The sequence below is a fragment of the Xylocopa sonorina genome, chromosome 6 (genome assembly GCF_050948175.1).
Source record: "Xylocopa sonorina isolate GNS202 chromosome 6, iyXylSono1_principal, whole genome shotgun sequence".
Taxonomy (NCBI): domain Eukaryota; kingdom Metazoa; phylum Arthropoda; class Insecta; order Hymenoptera; family Apidae; genus Xylocopa; species Xylocopa sonorina.
The window spans coordinates 8,438,219-8,456,004 of NC_135198.1; the positions used below are offsets into that span (position 1 = coordinate 8,438,219).

The 17,786-nt window shown below is 34.0% G+C and overlaps 4 protein-coding genes across 7 annotated transcripts in view; 2 read left to right on the forward strand and 2 right to left on the reverse strand.

Moving 5' to 3' along the window:
- Positions 1-4: 4 nt before the first annotated feature.
- On the reverse strand, positions 5-6,958 carry Tral (LSM14 family protein trailer hitch). Of its 2 annotated transcripts, none has more exons than XM_076896791.1 (7): positions 6,731-6,958; positions 5,180-5,334; positions 4,879-5,065; positions 3,617-3,818; positions 3,168-3,452; positions 2,497-2,676; positions 5-2,178 (listed from the first exon to the last, which is right to left on the reverse strand). In XM_076896791.1, the coding sequence occupies exons 1-7, from the start codon at positions 6,849-6,851 to the stop codon at positions 1,875-1,877; spliced, it is 1,434 nt and encodes a 477-aa protein (XP_076752906.1). In that variant the 5' UTR covers positions 6,852-6,958; the 3' UTR covers positions 5-1,874. The 2 variants fall into 2 exon arrangements, with proteins under 2 accessions (XP_076752906.1, XP_076752907.1); XM_076896792.1 differs by having other exon boundaries at positions 4,774-5,065; positions 6,731-6,952.
- Positions 6,959-7,439: 481 nt separating this feature from the next.
- Positions 7,440-10,337, forward strand: Cyt-c1 (Cytochrome c1). Of its 2 annotated transcripts, none has more exons than XM_076896796.1 (9): positions 7,440-7,458; positions 7,540-7,657; positions 8,437-8,487; positions 8,709-8,857; positions 8,929-9,061; positions 9,159-9,323; positions 9,587-9,700; positions 9,770-9,904; positions 9,994-10,337. In XM_076896796.1, exons 2-9 carry the CDS (start codon positions 7,586-7,588, stop codon positions 10,105-10,107), a joined length of 933 nt encoding a protein of 310 aa, XP_076752911.1. In that variant the 5' UTR covers positions 7,440-7,458; positions 7,540-7,585; the 3' UTR covers positions 10,108-10,337. The 2 variants fall into 2 exon arrangements, with proteins under 2 accessions (XP_076752911.1, XP_076752910.1); XM_076896795.1 differs by having other exon boundaries at positions 7,441-7,465.
- Positions 10,338-10,412: 75 nt separating this feature from the next.
- On the reverse strand, positions 10,413-13,476 carry Uev1a (Ubiquitin-conjugating enzyme variant 1A). Its single transcript, XM_076896818.1, has 4 exons — positions 13,214-13,476; positions 12,651-12,793; positions 12,275-12,400; positions 10,413-12,196 (listed from the first exon to the last, which is right to left on the reverse strand). The coding sequence occupies exons 1-4, from the start codon at positions 13,236-13,238 to the stop codon at positions 12,056-12,058; spliced, it is 435 nt and encodes a 144-aa protein (XP_076752933.1). The 5' UTR covers positions 13,239-13,476; the 3' UTR covers positions 10,413-12,055.
- Positions 13,477-13,938: 462 nt separating this feature from the next.
- Src64b (Tyrosine-protein kinase Src64B) overlaps positions 13,939-17,786 on the forward strand; it is a 49,622-nt gene continuing 45,774 nt past the window's right edge. For both annotated transcript variants that reach the window (XM_076896788.1, XM_076896789.1), the window contains exon 1: positions 13,939-14,157. The gene's annotated coding sequence lies outside the window, so the exon portion shown is untranslated. The remainder of the gene's footprint in view (positions 14,158-17,786) is intronic.

Sequence of the window (17,786 nt, forward strand, 5' to 3'; positions counted from 1 at the left end):
TCATATGATCGAATCTCTCTCTCTTTATTTCTTAAATCTCTGTTCAATAGTCTCAATTTACAAGTATCTTTTTTTCTCATGCCAAATAATTCAACTCACACGTACAAAAAAAAAGAACACAATAATTGACAGATACATCTCAAAGTTAATTGGTGGGCTTAAAGAGTACAACAAACGTCATTTTATTACTTCAGTATTATTCAGCATTGGGAATCACAATATCCGCTGTACAAAACAAAAATTCATCATCGGAAAACCGTATACATCGTACATTTCTTTGACACGCACAATGCATAAAACTTAAAACTTATATTTCTTCTTTCTCCCATATTTTCCATCTTCTTCTAGTTTAATTATCTTTATTCATACACGTTTTATACTTTGTTTTTTTTTTAATTTTACTTTACTTTGCAACATTACTGATAGCTTATGGAGGTTTTCGACTTATATGTAACTAAATCTCATGTTATGTAATTGTATGTATATATCTGTATACGCTTTGGACTCCATATGAGCCATAAGAAAATAACAGTCGCAAATAATATGCCTATTCTGCCTTCCTTTTTTTTTTGCGTCTTATATATTTTAATTAAGGACATTATCATGCTTGTAGAGTCTTACTCTCGCTAAACGCGATCCGTGATCGTCGCAATATGGCGTCTTCGTACATCGAACGATTTCTTCGAAATTCGGGGCAATCAAACGCAGTCGAACTACTCAGAAGAAAGCATTCGCGCTCCCATTTTCACTTTCACTGGCATACCACGTTCAATGTTTCAAAAAACTAAATAGTCAATGCAATCGATGTACGATTCAGCTTCGCGCGCGCATATATCTTGGAATCATACAAAATCAATCTTCTTTTTTTTATTTTTTTTGTTTTTTTGTTTTTTTATATATGAGGAACAATTCAGTGTCCCTGTTCGAAAATCAAAACCCCCTAACAAATATAAGTGAGTAAAATAATAATTTTTCAGCTGAGTTCACATACACGGTCATCATCTTAAATAAATAAAGTTTTGACTGTTCGAAATAACCATAATGTATTGTCCTACTCTATACTCTGCGATTGTACGCATGTATCGTTTCTCATTTTTTCCTCTTACTAAACTTTCTTTATTCCATTTTTCAACCCGCAAAATGCTGTAAAGAATAGTTAGTGTTCCGTGTGATTCGTTTAAAAAAAAATCGCGTATGCATGCAATACAAAAAATGAATCAGTCATTTCTTTCCCATTTTTCAATATCTTCTTTGAAATCGTTTCATACGCTATTCTTTTACGTTGCGTTACAAAAATTTACCTCGAGATTCTTCTCATACTCTTAATCATAGTTGCACGCTTGTCGAATTAATGAACGTGTTAAGTGTTCGAAAACAAAAATGTGTAAACTGAAAAATTTAAAACTTGTTTGCTTCACATACATTTGTTTTGCAAATATACATATTCTACCGTCCGGCGTGTATTGTACTTAATTACATCCATAAAGCATTCGACGATTCGTTAATTCGTAGGACACGATGGCTCTGGATATCGAGTTTTTCCAAAATTAACTACTTATATAACAATAAGATTCGTGTTTTATTTGTCCAGAAATTCTAAACGCAGGATTTGCAAAGCATATCGATTAATCTCTCCTACGTACTGTACGTGACAATACAAAAGGCCCGCGATAAAGTTCTCTCAGAGAACTTTCATTTTCTTTTACCTCCATTCAATTTGTTTTCTTCTACCGTTTCTTTCCTTTTATCCTTTAAATCATCAAATCCCTCATAAACCTGAATTCAAGTCAGTCCACGAGGGCAGAGCACGTATCGTAAAAATCTTAATCTAAAGTGAATACTTATACATATATATAGTAGCGCGTTATTCCATTTCAATAAGACATAACGCGGCTATTCTGCTGCGACTGAGCAGCAGATTGTTCGTTGGTCGTGCGAGTTTGACTGCCAGGATTGTTTTGTTGTTGCTGGTTAACAGGTTTACGATTACCACCTCTTGAACCTTTATAACCACCTCGGAAACCGGAACCACCAGCACCACCACCACCTCGATACATCCCTCCCATGCCACGATGATAGTAACCGCGTCCGCGGAAACCACCGCGTCTTGTGGACGCGACACCAAATGTTTCGGAGTTCAATTTACGCTCCATTCTCCAGTCCGTACGTTGAAACCGACTACAAAATTACACGAACACGATATTTCGTATCTATCTAGACTAAAGTAATTTATATATATATCTATATCTATATGATCTAATTTTACAAAACAGCTTATATAATCAAATTTATTATTAACTCTCGCATGTATAGTGTTGCATATATATATATATGCGATAGTATATTTTAACTAGTTAAAAGTAATTATATATCAACATCATATTACGGTGCATTTAAGACTGTTTATTATACTGATGTTAGACTATTCAGTTGCAACCAAAAATTGTAGAAAATTTAATCCTGAAATAGTTAACTGTAAATACGTTTTAAGCTTACCCTTTACTCCTCTCAACAGCCTCGCAGCTGATGTTATCAAAGAAAGATTTAGACTTGTCATAATGAACAATCTCTGGTTCTTCCTCGGGTTCACCTTCACCTGCTCCGGTTTCGTTACCACTGTCATCCTTCTTTTCGTTATCAGCACCAGAATCAATTTTCGTCTTTGCCAGCTGGGATCTAAAACAATGCGTAATGCAAAACATTCATTCCTGTCCGTTTCCAAATTTGTGAAGTTATGTAAAATCAACGTCGAAAATGGTACGCATGTTGGTGCGTTGCGTAAGCGAAGCATACATAAGATATGTCGCCTTAAAAACGCATAACGTTTATCTTGCATGGTATTCACACACTTCATTTCAATGGTATGTGAAATGAGTCCGGCATAATCATGCTTGTAATAGTATAGCATTGTTCTGATTATCGAAACATCGATCAACGAAACGGTCGATTATCGGATTATCTTAACGTTCAAGTATCCAAACAATATTGTTTAACAGACAAAGGTCTGTTTACGCGGACTAATGATTGTAACGTTCGATTTCATAAAGTTGTGTTAGGTATTTAAATATTTGTGTCCACATACATTTAACTGACGCTAAAGTATTTACGATAATACGAAATGTAGACAAAAAGTGCATCCGACCATATATAGAAATGTAAGTACATACCTTAGTTCCTCAAATTCGGTGTTAGCTTGCTCAAAGTCATAGTCGTTATCGAATTTTAACGTATTTTTGGGTTTGGCACCAGTGTTTCCGGGTTGATTTCTGAAACCACCACGGCCTCCTCTTCCTCTAGCTCGCATATTTCCACGATTCATCCATCCACCGCGATTCCCTCGGCCACCTTGGGCATGATTACCTTGCCCTTGTAAATGACCATCTTGCTTCATTGGATCGCGTTTCCCTTCGTTATATTGCGACACCGGGCCTCCTGGCTTATTACCGCTATGACTATCAACAGAAGTATGAAACTATATGTATAAATAATATTAACGTTTACTTGAAGGGTTTTATCACTAATACAAACGTGCATTAAAGAATACTGCATTAAAGAATAAGCTAATTTTTTTTAAACATAAATATATATTATAAACATATATATATAAAACCACTACCTCTCATGATCGCGTCGAGCAGGTTGAATAGTTCTAATATTCGTTTTTTCGCCAAGTTTGCCAACGTTTCCACTTTGCTGTTGTTGTTGCTGTTGTTGATGGCCTACTTGGATACCTTGATCCATAGTTGGACTTTTTCGTGTTAATAAAGAAGAAGTTGGAGTTGTTGATCGTGAACCGCCGCTAATGAGATCTAATACACCTGCGAAAATAAGATCCACAAACGTGCACATTGTATTTTAATGCTTTTAAAGAAAATGACAACTTCAAGGTCAAATATTAAAAATTTTCAACATTTAAAAATATTCTATACATATACGAGATATTTAAGAAAAGTACACTAGATTTTCAGTCCGCTAGCTCTAAATGAAATAAGATTAAGAGATACTACATTAAGTATACATTGCATAAAAAACTAATCTCAGAAAAGGATTTCTACATGAAATTTCAACTGTTCTTGCTATTATGTTACTTGCTAATGCATAATGCTTTCAGATACTGTTTAAAGAAATTTGAATGCCATATTTAAAATAAAATAAAAAATTATAAATATAATAAAAATAATTGTCATGCAATAACTTTTAGTAAAGCAGAGAAACTATTGAAAACAATGAGCATGGATATATTATATATAAATTACATGTGACATAATTTAATTGGCACAATATTATTACAAAATTTGATATGATAAATAATTACAAACATAATTAAATAAATATTAATTATTATAAAATTGTTTATAATTGTTTAAACAAAATATTTAAAGAATATTAATAGATACTTAATTATTAAAGTTTCTTTTAGCAAAAATTGTATGTGTTTGTGTGTACACAATTTCAAATACTCATAAAATTACACTGTGCTATATTAATAGCAGTAAGATTAAAAGCACCCAAAGCATTTAATTCTACAATGCAAAGATTCAGGCTCAAGTAAATAGTAGCAGTAAGGATGGTAATATAATTCACACCATAAGCAGTTAAAAAAAGAGAAAAGAGGTGAAAGCAAGCTTTTTCAAGCATTTTATTAGTGCAATATACGTAGTTTAAGGTTAATAAAGAAAAAAATTTAAATTTTGTCATGATAGCAAGCATTACCAAAGAAGAAGCAGCAAGCATGTCATTGGCAAGGGATAGTTCATAGCAAAAACAGTTTACCATCTTCCAGAGACTGGTCTTTTGGTAATGGGTCGACATTGGCCGTCGGTAGTGTGATTGGGATAGAGATGGCATTGGGTTCGGCAGAGCCCAAGCTCAACTCACTTGGCTGTTTATTTATTGGTCCACGAGGGTCTCTAGCAGAAGGTGGCATTCCCATTACCGGTCCTATGGTACCCATTGTCATTCCATAAGGTGTTCCGTACTGACCACCCATTGGACCCATCATCGGATGGACATAATTAGGCTGTGGCTGGTATGATTGTTGACTGATAGACGGTTGTACCGTCATCTTTTCAAAGCAAAATTATTTAACAAATGTAATCACAAAACAAATTAGTTTTTAATAATTAATCGTAATTTAATTCAGAAAATGTTGATAACCATAAATAGAAATTATAATTACCTGAACAATGGCTGGATCATTTGGAATAGAACTGACACTGTTGACAACTCTAATATCTTTAATGTCCGAGCCACGGAATAAAATATACTCATACACTTGATTTTGTGGTGCCACTGGAAGCTGTGTTTCTCTATCTTCAGTTCCAAAGGAACGTACTATATTATATGGAAAATAAAATTGATTGTACACTTTCAACAAAACATTCAGGTACCATATGCTTGATATTAACCAATATATAAAGTATTTTCCATACTTTTATAGATACATAATCTACTTTTAGTTAAATCACTAACTATGAAATGCAATTCCTATGACTGAAGTACATATATGTACATTTATAATTTATATATCTTTATAAATCAAAGCATAACAAATATTACATTAACAACATTACATTCTCAATTCAAAAATATTTTATTCTTCTATTGAAGAAATCATCATTTGAAGTTGAAATAAAAATAAATGAACTGAAACGAAGTTATTTATGAAATATATAATAAATAAAAATCTATGTATTATCTGACATAGCAACATAGATTATGTTCATGTATAGAAATAAATGAAAATCCATATTACAAAATTCAAATGTAACGATTTATTAGAATAACTTTGGAATATGTCTGAAAAAAAGAAAGGACAAGAGACATAAACAGAGTCAGCATCGTACACAAACGTTCCATACAATGGTAGATATAACCACTACCACTTATACTATCATTAATATTCTGCTTCTAATGAAATTGATCTAGTGATTTCCATATTTCAATTGTGCTCATTTTAACTTAAAACTATTTACCAAAATAGAACTTAATAAAATTGTATGCAAATCTACGTAATTCCTTGTACTTGATTTTTGTGCAGAATTCACATGATTTGAATTATTATTCTTTTTAAATACTTTGAAAACTAAAAATATATGAGTATAAGTTATATGAATAATATCATCTAACATACATCTGTTTTCCATATTTTACTCTTTGTATTCAAGTGTAGATAATGACAAATAACTACAAATTTGAAGATATCAACTGCACCTTTGATATAGAATTTTAATTATTTGTGTTCTTAAATATTTTGAGGCAATTAAGTATATAAGTATTACAGAAATAATATAATCTGACATACATCTGTTTTCCCCATTTTGCCTTTCTGCATTCAAACGTAGATAACTATAAACTTGTGTATATTATTTTCATGTTTAATATATTTATTGGTACTGGAAATATGTTATACGATCCAAGAAACTTCGAAAGCATCCGTTCAAATTGCGAAAAGTGTACAAAACACCCGTTAGAAGTGACGGGTGACCCCGGTTGTTTTGTATCAAAGCCTTACCGGACCAACCAAGCACCGACTGTCTCGAAAATATTATCCGAATACAATAAATGTAAAAGGACTGAAAGATTATCATAAATTGTTTACGAACGACGCATACGAGACGAAAATGAGAAGTTGTTGCACGATTAAGAGTAACGGGCATTGAAAGAAAATAACCGGGAAACAGAGCAGCGGCAAAACTAATTTCGGTATCCATCTTGATTCAAGACTCACCATTAGCAAGAGCAATCGTACATTCTTGAGGATCAACAGTAAATAGCCGGCCCTCATATCGAATATCCGCCTTCGATATTAAACTGATCTTCGATCCCAATTCTGGCATTCCTCCGCTCATCTTGAACCGCTTTCTTCTGCACAATGATCGATGTGATATTATACGATTCACGATACCATCTGATGAAACCACCAGCTGACACCAATGGCGACACCGAACTGCCAAGTCTACCAACAGAATTTGCGCATGCGTCACATCCCTCCGCGGCTCCCACCACTCATGTAATCAAAAGTGGTTCGCGTATCAATTTCAAATGTAACAAAGTTGAAAATAGATAGAGTATTAAAAATTAAACGCAACAAGACGTATAAAACTATATACTAACTAAAACGTATAAAAACTTAATAACACGATTCACACCTTCTAACAAGATATTATATTTTTCGTCAGTTTAAAATATGCTAAAATAATAAATAACATGCTCGTTACGCGTTAAATATTCTTAACGTAAAATCTAATAAAAAACGTAATCTACCTATTAATGTTTACGTATGCAAGAGCATCGTCGAAGATGTAAGAATGGTATTTGTGAATAAATTCAGACGCGCTTTCAAATGTTGGCCTCTCGATATTGGTATCATTGATTAAAGTCGCCTTAGATGTTACAAGTTGTGTAAGTACATTTTGCTTTTGGCTCCGTTTCTTAAAGCATCTATGGATACGTGTAGTATTATGTAGATAACAATTGAAGATTTTAATCAATACAAAGTTTTGTCATTTAACTGTTATATGTATACTTTTTTTACAGACGTTTAATTGACTAACAATTTTCCCACATTGTACCTTTACCCATCATGGCGGCTTCATTGGGTCGGGTTTGTAAATCTGGTCTTTTAAAACCAAATTATGGGACATTATTCAATCAGGTATGTAATTCAAAACTGTTACTTAGCTTTCGACAAATTAATTTGTTTGTTCCAGAAGTATCATTTTGTATCGAGTGTTAATTTCATAATGTTAACGTTTCTAAATTAAAATGAACCTCTTACCGAACTATAGGAGTTGTCGGCTGCTATGACATATTTCTTCAATGATACTTTAATTTTTTATCGCTTGCCATCATCTCGATTATAATTAGATATATTTTATAACATGATGATATATTTGACAAAATTTTGAAGACATTTTATTTGATGTTATGTAATAGTTATCAGCATTGAAAATTATGATGCTGCCATGGCCAAACAGATTTGAAAACTGCATAGTTTTAAGAAGTTAAATTTATAAATGAAAATATATGTGATTTTTAATTATCGTATCATTTTGTACAATGAAACAGATAACAATAATGAAAATAATGTAAATTAATCACCAGTATTTACCTAGCTTAATTATTCTTTGGATTTCAATATTAAGAGATAAATGAAAAGTCAATGATTTGAAGAAAAAAATAAAGCGCAGAAAATAAAAATCCACTTTCGCTTGACAAGAATATTTTAAAGCCTTGCCTCGGTCAGAATGAAGATAGAAAAGAACTAAAGTTAATCTCCAAGCAGGAGAAATTTTGCTTTCACAATGGCATATGTAAAGAATGTTTTTAGGTTTATTTTTTTTTCAAATTATCTACTAATTAAGTCCAAAATAAAAAATATTCTATTACAGATCCATAAAAATTTGTTATTTGATATATTAAATTTTAATTTAGCAGGTGCATAATTTTTCTACTGCAAACCAATGGTCTAGGGGTAGAAAAGTGGTATGTGTATTTCTCTAATCAATTGCAGATGCCCTTCCTATTCCTATTCCCAAAGCACAACCAATAAAACTTAAAATCATTAAACACATGAATGTATATATACATATATATATTCATAGTAAGTTTCAATTACCTTAAATATTATTTCATAGCTTAATTATCCTGTATATTATTATATAGAGAGAGTCCTTTAAAAATACACATAATTTAAATAATTGTAGCTGTTGGCATGTTTGGGAGTAACAGCTGGTGGTATCAGTGCATTAATTTATGCCTTGGATCGCTCTGTAAAAGCATTCGAACTTGTAGCACATCCACCAACCTACAAATGGGGTTTTTATGGATTATTTAATTCACTTGATCATGCTAGGTAATTGTAAATTTGATAAGAAATATTAAATATTAATTTAAAATATATATACCTTATCTTTCTTTATCCAGTCTTCGACGTGGTTGGGAGGTATACAAAAATGTGTGTTCAGCTTGTCACAGTTTACAATATATATGTTACCGTCATCTTGTTGGGGTTACACATACTGAGGAAGAAGCTAAAGCTCTTGCAGAAGAAATTCAGGTATATAGATTTTTAATTACTTTTAAGTACATGTTTTTTTAAATATCTGACAACATAATATATGTATATAATACAAACAAAAATTTTATTAATACAGGTACAGGATGGTCCTGATGACACAGGAGCTTATTATATGCGTCCTGGTAAATTATCTGATAATATACCATCCCCATATCCAAATGAGGAAGCTGCCAGAGCAGCGAATAACGGAGCTTATCCGCCAGATCTAACTTTTATTATTAATGCAACACATGATGGAGAGGTAAAATCTTTTTTCATGTACTCAATGCTAATATCTTTCACTAATGAATAATTTTCGGAAGTTAATGTATCCAGGGGTTTCAACTGACGATAGCATACACATGTTTTAGTATTACTGGAGTTATTTTTCTTAATCAGTTTAATGATTTCAGGTTTATATTTGTTGAATATATTTTGTGTATGTGTATGTGCATAATTATTCATTATTAAAAAAAAAAATGTGTTTACATAAAATGTAACTTTAAAATGTACTTTACATTTCAGAACTATGTGTTTTCATTGTTAACTGGTTATTGTGATCCACCGGCTGGTGTTAAATTACGGGAAGGTCAATATTTCAACCCTTACTTTGTCGATGGTGCTCTTGGTATGCCACAAGTAAGTCAAAAACGGAATGATCATTTAAAATATTTATTTGATCCTGAAATTAATTGTTTAATGTTTCAGATTATTTATGATGAAGTATTGGAGTATGAAGATGGCACACCTGCATGTGCATCTCAAGTAGCAAAGGATGTTGTCGAATTTCTCATGTGGGCAGCAAATTCTGAGTTTGATGAAAGAAAAAGATTGACTATTAAGGTAACATTTATATATGAATACATGTCTTCTTTTCAATGTAGGGAGTTATCATTAATATATATGCATATATAATTATTACTCATTTGCAGCTGTTTGGTCTTGCGGCATTGGTATTGCCGTTAATGATATATTGGAATAAGAAAACGTGGTCAGTTGTAAAAACTACTAAATTACTTTACACTCCGAGATATAAGAAGCAGTAATAATTTTTATTATAAAAGCTACATTAGCTCAAAGAAAATGATTCGACGATCTTAGGTTCCAGTATGGGAATGTAGTTTTATACCTTATTTGAATGTTGCGGCATTTAAAGAGAAGAATATAATTGCACGCAAACTGGTAGACGTTTACTCAACACGTCAATTACCTTGTACATATGACTACAGCCAATGATATCATCTGATTTAAATAAATCGTTGAACTTATTTAACTGCATATTCACTGTTTTTAGCGAGAATCTCCCTGAATGCAAACATCACAAGGAATAAGAGTAATGATTTGAAAACCGTTTCCAAAGAAATCTGTTTATTCTTCTCAAGCTTAACTTCATCAATATAGAGTAATAATTATTTTAGTTTTTTTTATTAGTATGAATTGGATTACACTATTACATTATTTATAGTGTAATACTGAAATGCAAAGCTGATGAAGAGGTATGTTTATAATGTGTTCAGGTAGTTGAGAATTTTATAATATTACACGATAAATGTGAACTTGTGTTAAAAAAATCTCGTACTTTGGTTTGGATTTACTTTAAAAATAAGGATAAACACCGCTACAATTTTTGGAAATAACAAACTTTCAGGAAATTATATTATGTTTGAAATAATTTATGATTATATTTCTTTTTTCTAAGATGTAACATAATTATGAAATACCTTTTTTTCCCGCTCTGTATACAAATTTATGGGAACGGTATAGTTCGTAGCAATTCGAACCAGAATTGCTCTAGCAATTACAAACCTGATTCCCTAATGGTTAAAAAGCTATTAATGAAACTTTGGATATTCATTAAAAATTAAGTATGGTTTTTATTAATACATCAATCATGAAGCTTGGATGAAAGAGTAAACGATATACGTGGCGCTATATCTGCACTATAATGACCAAAAAACTTAAAATATATTTCTAATATATATATAAATAGTGGAATGGAAAAAACATTTTTAATTTAATGCTTCATATATTGATGTACATTGTTGATGCAACACTATACCATTAACCATGTAAGTTATTATAAATCAAGCTACTACTTTGTATGATTCAATTGTGTAACGTAAATTGTTTATCATTTAAGGAATATTTTTTTTTATTTTCTTTTCATGTAGAATAAGAGGCCGTTCTTGGATGATGTCTCAACCAAACACGCTCAATACATGCTCACTTTTATGCTACTTGCACAAAAAGGCACTCGTTACTATATCAAATATTGATCTCAACAACCTGTTATTTGATGTTAAAAATCTTAATAACAATTAACAAAGAGAAAAGTAAAATAAGGCTTGGTAAAAATGAGCACACAGAAATATAAATTATTCAAATTTAGAATTGTCTACAATAGTAATTACTGAGACACCTCCACGAATCATGAAATGGCACTTATGCACAAACTGAAATATTATAACTGATTCTTATTCAGGCAATTATATTGTTTCTTTTCATTTAAAAAACTTTGAAGGCATAAGTTGTTCTTACTGATTATTACTTTTATTACACAGTCTGTGTTTCCAGTTTCAAGGATCAAAATATGATTTTTATTTTAGATCGTATTGAACTTAAAAAGCTGAAGCAGCATTTTCTTAAATTAAATGTTTGTGTATGTGTGTGTATGTGTGCGTGTAGTGCATATTTTTAAAATAAAAATATTAAAAATAAAATAACAATTTTACATGCATATGGAAAATGTGCTCCAAGGTTAGGAAATGATAAGTAATAGCAAATGTTATGAATTTTGTAAGTAGAAATCTTTGTAAATCGAAAACACTGATTCAACTTTTATAGTCATCACCACCTTCATTTTTTTTTATACAGGTGTTACTTCTTAGCATACGTCTTTATTCGGCACCCATTTAATATTATTTGGTACCTTCATTGAATCTCGCCCCATGCTACCGCAGAAAGGAAGAGGTGTTATGTTTATATGTGGTTAGGCTAAAAAGTGCTACCCTCTGGAGGCTGGGATAATTTCATATTTTCCTTCAGTGTCATTAAACGGCGAAGTTCTTGAAGAACTGTCTTAATTGTATATTCTCGTTGCCACTTTGCAAGTACCGGTACACTGCGATTATCAACCTATAGAATGCAATGTATAAAGTATATGCATAGTGTTTAGAGAACGAACAAAAAAAAGTAAGTCAAATAAATACTTACTGCACCAGTATTACTGCTGATGCCATTCATATTAATCCTGCTTAAAAATCTTACATTAGGAGCATCATCTGGGTATCTCTGACCACAATCAATTTTCAAACTATACATCCTATTTTCATACGGTGTCTAAAAAAATGTTACATGATAATTAGATTTCCCAACTATTAGCAATTGAAACTATAAAAATTTCATTAATATCATTTTAATTTTGATATAGAATTAATCCTGACTTCTTATTGCTACTGCAATCCATATAATACAAATTTATATAAAACATAAAGATGATAAAACAAAAATTAGAACAATGTAAAGCATTATTGAATGTAAATCTCAAATTGACATATCCAACTGGAGTTAAAAATTTGGAAGAAATTACTCTAGGTGGTCCAATTATCATTCCGGTCCAATGTGTAAGAGTCATGTCATCATCGTTTTCCAAGCCCCAACTGATTGTACCATCACCCACACCTTTTTGACCTTGCTCTAATTCCTCTAGCAAACGAAAGTTACGAGGCACAACTAAAAACGTAAAATTAAAGTTATGTCCTACAGAAGTAACAAGTAAAAATGTTGTTCATTTTAAAAAGGTGCAATAAGTACAGGTTATGACTCTGTAATTTAAGGCATGGTGTAACCTGCTTTTCGTTAACGTATTTAGAGTCTTCGATTGAATTTATAAAAATTTATGCATAGAAAGAAAAATAAAATAACAATGATATTTTCGAGGACTTGACGTATCATTGATCACTTTTAAGTACATTTACTGTGCGTGATAGTTTATTAGAACATTATACCTTTGCTCCTATATTTTACCGAGATTTCCGTGGTAAAATATTATATGCGATTATTTCTTTTATTTCAATTCGTTAATTTTTAATGAACATATAGTTTACTTGTTGTTCGCATCTTTAATCCGTAAAACAGACGTAAAATACTTACCTACACCGGTAGTGGGTACCGCCATGATATCTTATTTTTGTGAAACGCTGTATATATTTCTCTAAAAAATAGCAAATAACACCAAATAATGTAATCGGAACTAATCCACCTTATATGTGCGGCTTATCTATAACGCGAATATTTCATCACCCGAAGCTAAAAAAGGCGAGGAAAATAATATCTAATATTCAAGTGATATTCACTTTGCGAAAATTCAGCCAACCTCCGTGAGGTTGTCTGTTTCCACAGACTATTCACTTTCTAGATGGGATTACCGCATTGTAAGTTCCAGATCCCACGGCTACCAGCGTTGTTTTTACAACTTTCAGACAAATCCGAAATCTTTTTAAGCTTGAACGTAATTATACTATTACGACAGCCATACCCACAATTCTAAATATCACAATATTTTCATACTCTAATTTTTCACATTGGACATTACTTTTTTTAACGATACAAATCCTTTTACTCGTTGACAGTGCGAAGCACTGATAATAAAATTAGCAAACATTATTGATACGACTTCCGTTATACACAAAATACACATTTCTAATTCAAATATACTATTCAATTTGTATAGATTATTATTATTGATCGGAACTATAATTTTCAATGAATTTTCTGTGCAGAGACGGGGCTCTACATCTTTCCGATACGGATGTGAATGCACGACGCTAGAGAGATGGAAGGTTGGTACAAATGGCGTCAGCCGGCAGAGGGGAGGAAGTCGGTAGTATCGCGCCGGCTGCGCAAGAGCAGCCTGCAAGACAGATTTTCCAATAATGAACAACCCGTGGTAGCTGTCAGTCTGCTTGTGGTGCATTCGTTGACTCTTGCTGCGCACAGTGTGTCCCGGTGTGTGTTAAAATGTGTTGTATCATTAATTGAATATTCCACTGTATGCGGATTACTGGAGGAACGCCGAGGGTCTTGCTGTAAGACAGGTATGTGGTAGAAAGAATTTAAATTTTTCGCGTATAAGGGTTTGCCCTAATAGCCGTGTGTGCTGTTTGACATACGCACAGATATATCTATCCGAGTGCTCACCATATAAACAAACGAACGCCATTGACCTTTAGCTACACGTTGTTGCTAATTTCTAAGTACATGTTGCAAACAGTTGTTTGCCTGATAAGCTGTTTGTTCGCGATCCTTTATTGTCTGTTCGTTCATATGAAGTTTTAGTTCAAATAATATTCGCGTCAGTAGCGAAGAGATCCGTGCGGGAAGAATTGTAAACAGAAAGCATCAACAAAAGTAATTTCCGTAATGGAGTGATATAGAATAAGTTATGTATATGATATAAATTCTACATTTTCTAATGGTTTAGAGTTTTATTATTACAAAAAGGAATATTTTATTAATTCTCTAGTAAGTTTTGTATAACAGTATATTTTCGATTATTGAAAGACATGACATTATTTCTGTACATTTCCATTATCTACTTCGTTTAATCAGAAGCATTACCTTTGGTACCTTTTCATTTACCGATATGCAAGGCAAACAGGTCGTTTGCACGTCGCCTAGATTACATGCAAAAAAAAAATACGAAAACAGGAGAAACGTAGGAGCGGCAAATTTTTAACTGCGCTTATTCCAAACATGTAAACACATTTATTCGTAAATGGCTCTATAAAATTTCACAAACGAGTGCTGCTATTATCGTGTTACTAACGCGTTTGTTCGATTTTTCGAAGGCTACCGTAAATGTTGCCGAGAATCGAACAAAACGATAATCGCTATCGTTTTAGCCACGGTCAAGTTTCGTGTCCACGCAAACCAATAATTAAATACAATAGTTAAATCTAACGAACGATTTCGTACGATCGTGCCTTTCGTCTCATGTTTTTCATTTCATTTATCCAGGCATTGTTGTCAACGAACAATCTCTCAGGCGTCACGTGAAAAGGTGAGCAGGCAACGACGAGGACGAAAGTGAGAGAGCGATGTAAACGAGTCCTTCTCTCAATCGTTCGCAACGAACGACGTTTTTCATTCGTCCGTTTAGGCGTACTCCGTTACAAACGCGATTAACCCTGACAATATTCGATTCGGATTCTCGCTGAGGAACGTGAATCCATATCGTTTATCGTCACCATGAACTTTCTTTAATTGTAAATCTGTTGTTGCGACGCGTCGCCGGCACGCGCGCGCGGCATTACGCTCGCCAGAGCTTTCACCGGGGACCCGCACGCGCGTCCACTTTGCAACGTGGATTGACCGTTATCGTTTCACGTTCGATAACATTGTGCCACGAAATCCCAATGCTCCAACCTGCTGATCGTACAGGGAGTCCCAAATACCGTAACTCTGCTCCAACTTCATAGACTACTGCGCGGTCCTCTTCGTTGTTTCTTTCCCTCTTAATTTTACTATAATCTGTCATAACAGTAGCGCTTAAAATGTACTTCGAGTTTAAGTCGACAACATCCGCGAAATAACACGTTTTGACTTTCTCTTTCTAAACAGATGATCGTCTATCAGATATGCAGATTTGTTCCGTATCGTATCAAATTGAACGTTCCAGTTTCCCCTCGTTATAATTCCACCGAATAGTAAATAGACTTTTCATTGATTCCAGTTTTAAACGACGCGCGGCTCGATAAATATTTAAATGAAGGTAGTGGGAACGGGGTGAAAGTTCCGGACATCGCGTTAATAGCTCCAATTAGCGTAGCAATGGTATCGATTTCGCCGGAAAAAATGTTTGCTCGGGACGAACAAAAGAAAAAAAGAAAAAAGACCATAGGAACATTAAAATACTCGAACGAAGCATCGCAATGGCTAATAAAAATACGCGAGGATTACGGCGCGCACGCAACGTTTTCCATCTCGGAATAATCACTGTTTTGCCGCTGTTTGAGATTAAGGTCAGTGCAGCTGTAGAATATCTCTAACAATACAGCGTTCCGCTGTAGCTACGGCGTCCTCAGAAATTTATAGACGAATCTTTCTCCACTTTTTCCTCGTTATTATTTTTCTGTCCCGTCAAACGAGCACGGAAACTAGCACGCGCGTGCAATCACGTGCGTCGAAACACGTCTGGATGCGACGCGATAAAAGTGTTCCGTTCAAGAGGTTGCTTTATCTTTTTCGGATTCGTCGAGGAACAGCCCGTGCATTATGTCGTACGAAACAGGCGACGGCACACTTTACGAAATCCCACGGAAAAAATAGACGATTTCACGTGGACGTTCAGAGGAAGGAAAAAAAAAATGGGGGGAGAAATGTTAATGTAACGAACGTAGGTGTCCAAAACCATTTTTGTCCCGCGAAGACTTCACGTCTTCCCGCCCACCGGCGACATTTAAAAGATACGAAACCATCTGCGTCAATGTATCTTTAAATACTACAAGACGAATCTGTGCCGGGGTACTCGATTGGCTTAGGTCGAAAAACAGCGGCAGAGATATAGAGTTGAATTACTATCGTCATATATTCTGTGAATGCCGCGGTGTTGTAACGTAAAAAGCGGAGATTAACATTTCTTTTCGAATTTCACGTAATCTCTGTGTCTCACGATTTATACCGTGACTACGTAGGTAAGCTTCAGCTGCGCGCTCGAGACTAGTAATTTTCAGTCTTAAACATTGTCGCTGTGTGTAGCCAGTATATCCTTACGTACATAATTCCATAATTTCATACATTACTCCGAATTTCGCAGAAAAGATAGTCTCGTACCTTTGCCAGTTTTATATTCATGGTGTTACAATCGTTAGCAAGTTCCCTCGAAAAATTAGACGGAAATTTGCAAGCAGATATGGCGTGAAAGCGATGTCTTATAAATTTTTAATCGTGGTCCCCGTGCAAGCAAGCTGCCTCGGCTGCCTATACACTTTACGAGGTCAGTGATTACATTAATTAGGCGCGCGATGTATTTTCACGAGAACGCGGCGCACGGATTTGAAGGTAGGCTGTTTGAGATCGTCTCGAGCCACTTAAAAGTTTCCCGGCTCGTTCGTGTCTTGGCTACCCGCTGTCTTACGAGGACAACGCGGTTCCAAGAGTTTTTAGATAAAAACGAGAGCCGTAATGGCCGAGAAGAATTTCTTTATTACGATTTCTCTCCAAATGTACTCTCCCTCTCTCTCTCTTTCTCTCACTCCCTCCCTTTCTGTCCCTTTTTTTCCATACGTCTCGTCCCTTACAATCGGTGTTTTAAATGCAAACCACCGCTTTTCACGAGCAACGCCATTTAGCGCGGAAACTCACCCCTTAAGGGGGATCTTTTCCTGTATCTCATTGTCGAGAACCAACGATTATGCTAAAGCTTTTGAGAATCAGGAGAAGCAGGTCCTTTATTTTCATCACGGAACAGTGCTTTATTTAACGTTTCTCGAATCGTTGTATCGTTGTTGCAATTGCCACAGAGTTTCTTTCACTCGATGCTGCGAGTTTAATGTAATAAATTTCGTTCGCTTAAAATTTGCCAACCCCCTCGCTGCGAACGCGACGCGCATTCGCGAAAACCGCGTCTCGTTGGAGACCGATGGATCCACAAATTTCTTGCGTCCCAAATGCTTCGGAGTCGTATTTCAGCGTGGCTCGTTATAAATCGAATTTTTGTTCCTCC

Bases quoted from the DNA above. Each gene is read 5' to 3' on its own strand.
- Tral (XM_076896792.1), bottom strand. From the start codon at position 6,851: ATGAGCGGAGGAATGCCAGAATTGGGATCGAAGATCAGTTTAATATCG. The intron at 5,066-5,179 runs GTAATTATAATT...TGCTTTGAAAAG, and splicing joins ATGATCCAGCCATTGTTCAG to ATGACGGTACAACCGTCTAT. The intron at 3,453-3,616 runs GTAGTGGTTTTA...TTCTGTTGATAG, and splicing joins GCTCGACGCGATCATGAGAG to TCATAGCGGTAATAAGCCAG.
- Cyt-c1 (XM_076896796.1), top strand. From the start codon at position 7,586: ATGGCGGCTTCATTGGGTCGGGTTTGTAAATCTGGTCTTTTAAAACCA. The intron at 8,858-8,928 runs GTAATTGTAAAT...TTCTTTATCCAG, and splicing joins AATTCACTTGATCATGCTAG to TCTTCGACGTGGTTGGGAGG. The intron at 9,905-9,993 runs GTAACATTTATA...ACTCATTTGCAG, and splicing joins GAAAAAGATTGACTATTAAG to CTGTTTGGTCTTGCGGCATT.
- Uev1a (XM_076896818.1), bottom strand. From the start codon at position 13,238: ATGGCGGTACCCACTACCGGTGTAG. The intron at 12,794-13,213 runs GTAAGTATTTTA...TTACGTTTTTAG, and splicing joins GGTACCCACTACCGGTGTAG to TTGTGCCTCGTAACTTTCGT. The intron at 12,197-12,274 runs GTAAGTATTTAT...TGCATTCTATAG, and splicing joins TCAGCAGTAATACTGGTGCA to GTTGATAATCGCAGTGTACC.